At 45.7% G+C, this 1627-nt stretch overlaps 1 protein-coding gene across 1 annotated transcript in view; it reads right to left on the reverse strand.

The window, feature by feature from the left end:
* The window catches only part of LOC104468298 (homeobox even-skipped homolog protein 1-like), a gene marked incomplete at its 3' end in the record, with an annotated part of 429 nt that extends 188 nt beyond the window's left edge, over positions 1 to 241 (reverse strand). The window contains exon 1 of the mRNA XM_010082368.1: positions 11 to 241. Within this exon, the coding sequence (XP_010080670.1) occupies positions 11 to 241 (231 nt within the window). The remainder of the gene's footprint in view (positions 1 to 10) is intronic.
* Positions 242 to 1627: the final 1386 nt, after the last annotated feature.

Consider the following 1627-nt stretch of genomic DNA (forward strand, 5'->3'; position numbering starts at 1 on the left):
CTGGCAGCACCTCCACCTCCTCTTCGTCTTCTCCTCCGCCACCTCCTCCTCCTCCTCCTCCTCTCTCCCGGGACGACAAGGGGCCAGGTCTGGGGCTGAGGCAGTTCCGATGGATCATCTTCTCCTGCGGCTCTGGAGCGGGGCTCCCCACCGCTTCGGACAAATTAGGCACCCTCTTGCCAACTAGAGCGCCAAGTTGTGTCCCTTCCAGAAACATCACCATCTCCTTCCTGGTTTCCATTGTGGCGTTGCTTAAGGGAGGGGGGAAAAAAAAATCCAGATCTCTTCCCCCCCCTCCCTCCCGCTCCCGTCCAGCCTTGTGCAAGCCCAGCAACCCTCTCCCGCCGATGCAGAGGAGCAAGTGGTGAGATAGGGTGACCTTGTGATGCGAGCGCTACACTCTGCTGTGCTGCTCTGGGAGGGATCACCATTGCCCTCTTCTTTCTAAGCTGTCATCCTCAATGGTGCAGTCGTCATTACAGTACCACCGGTGACGCCACACATTGATTGCCAGTGGATAAATAGAAACGTCTGCCACGGGGAAGATGAAAGGAAGAGCCGGAGCTAATGGGCTAAACGCGTGATGCACCAGGTGTAGGAGCCCGAGATGGAGAGAGAAGTGTGAAAAAGAGATGCATATGGAGCTGAGCTGCAAAGAGATTGTAACATGCGGAGAGACTTCCGCAGGGGGAAACCTTGCCTGACAATTAAATAGCCTTTTGACTGCTTTAAGCAACACCCTTGATGTAGAATTGAGGCGAAGATCCTTAGCCGCATCCTGGAAGTGAGAAGATACGTACTCAAGCCTTTTCCTTGGATGCATTGCTTATTGCTGGTAATCAGCTTCTGCATAACTGCATATAAGGCTTTAAGAATCTCTTGCAAATTTGAGGATAAAAAAATGCGCTGCACGACATTTGAATGTAGAAATAGCCGTGACTTCTTGTTCTGGTTCAATAGCGATTCCTATTCGTCTAACTGTTACTGCTTTCTGTTGACTGAGATTAAAAAATCAGTATAAAATTTGGAAATGCGGTTACATATTTATTGTGTTTTACAGTTGTAAAGACACAACTACTTCACTTTTCATAGCTGTACTTATTCTGGCTATCTGCTGTTTATCTTTTAGTCTTATTTCTTCCTTCGCAGTTTCCATTTGTTCCACGATTCTTGCGCTTTTAAGACGGTTTTAAGTCTCCTCCCCTTTCTTCTTTTTCATTAATTTTTTTTTTTTGCATAAATTATTATCTGCTTTCAGGGTGGAAAAACTGCAAGAAGAAAGTCTGCTAAGAATAATTCAGACTCAGAGAAACGCGTTATCAAGGCCAGATCGTATGCCAGCTAGCAGATGTTGTTAAAACAGAAGTGACAAGGGCAACCGTTTGAACAGCACTTGTCTGAAAATAACGGACCTTGTACCTTAAATATAGCTGCACACGGAGTCTCTTTGGCGTATTATGATATTTCTGATGAGTGCGGCAAGTATCTTATCTCTAGTTAATATTGACTCACACGTGTAGTGTCAAGTCATTGTCACCATCTGTCGTAACTAGGTTGTTCTAAATTTTTTCTCAGAACGTTATTGGCTAGTCAGGTTACAGAAAACATTCAACCAATTACATTCCCA

Source organism: Pterocles gutturalis, unplaced genomic scaffold (genome assembly GCF_000699245.1).
Source record: "Pterocles gutturalis isolate BGI_N339 unplaced genomic scaffold, ASM69924v1 scaffold28034, whole genome shotgun sequence".
Taxonomy (NCBI): domain Eukaryota; kingdom Metazoa; phylum Chordata; class Aves; order Pterocliformes; family Pteroclidae; genus Pterocles; species Pterocles gutturalis.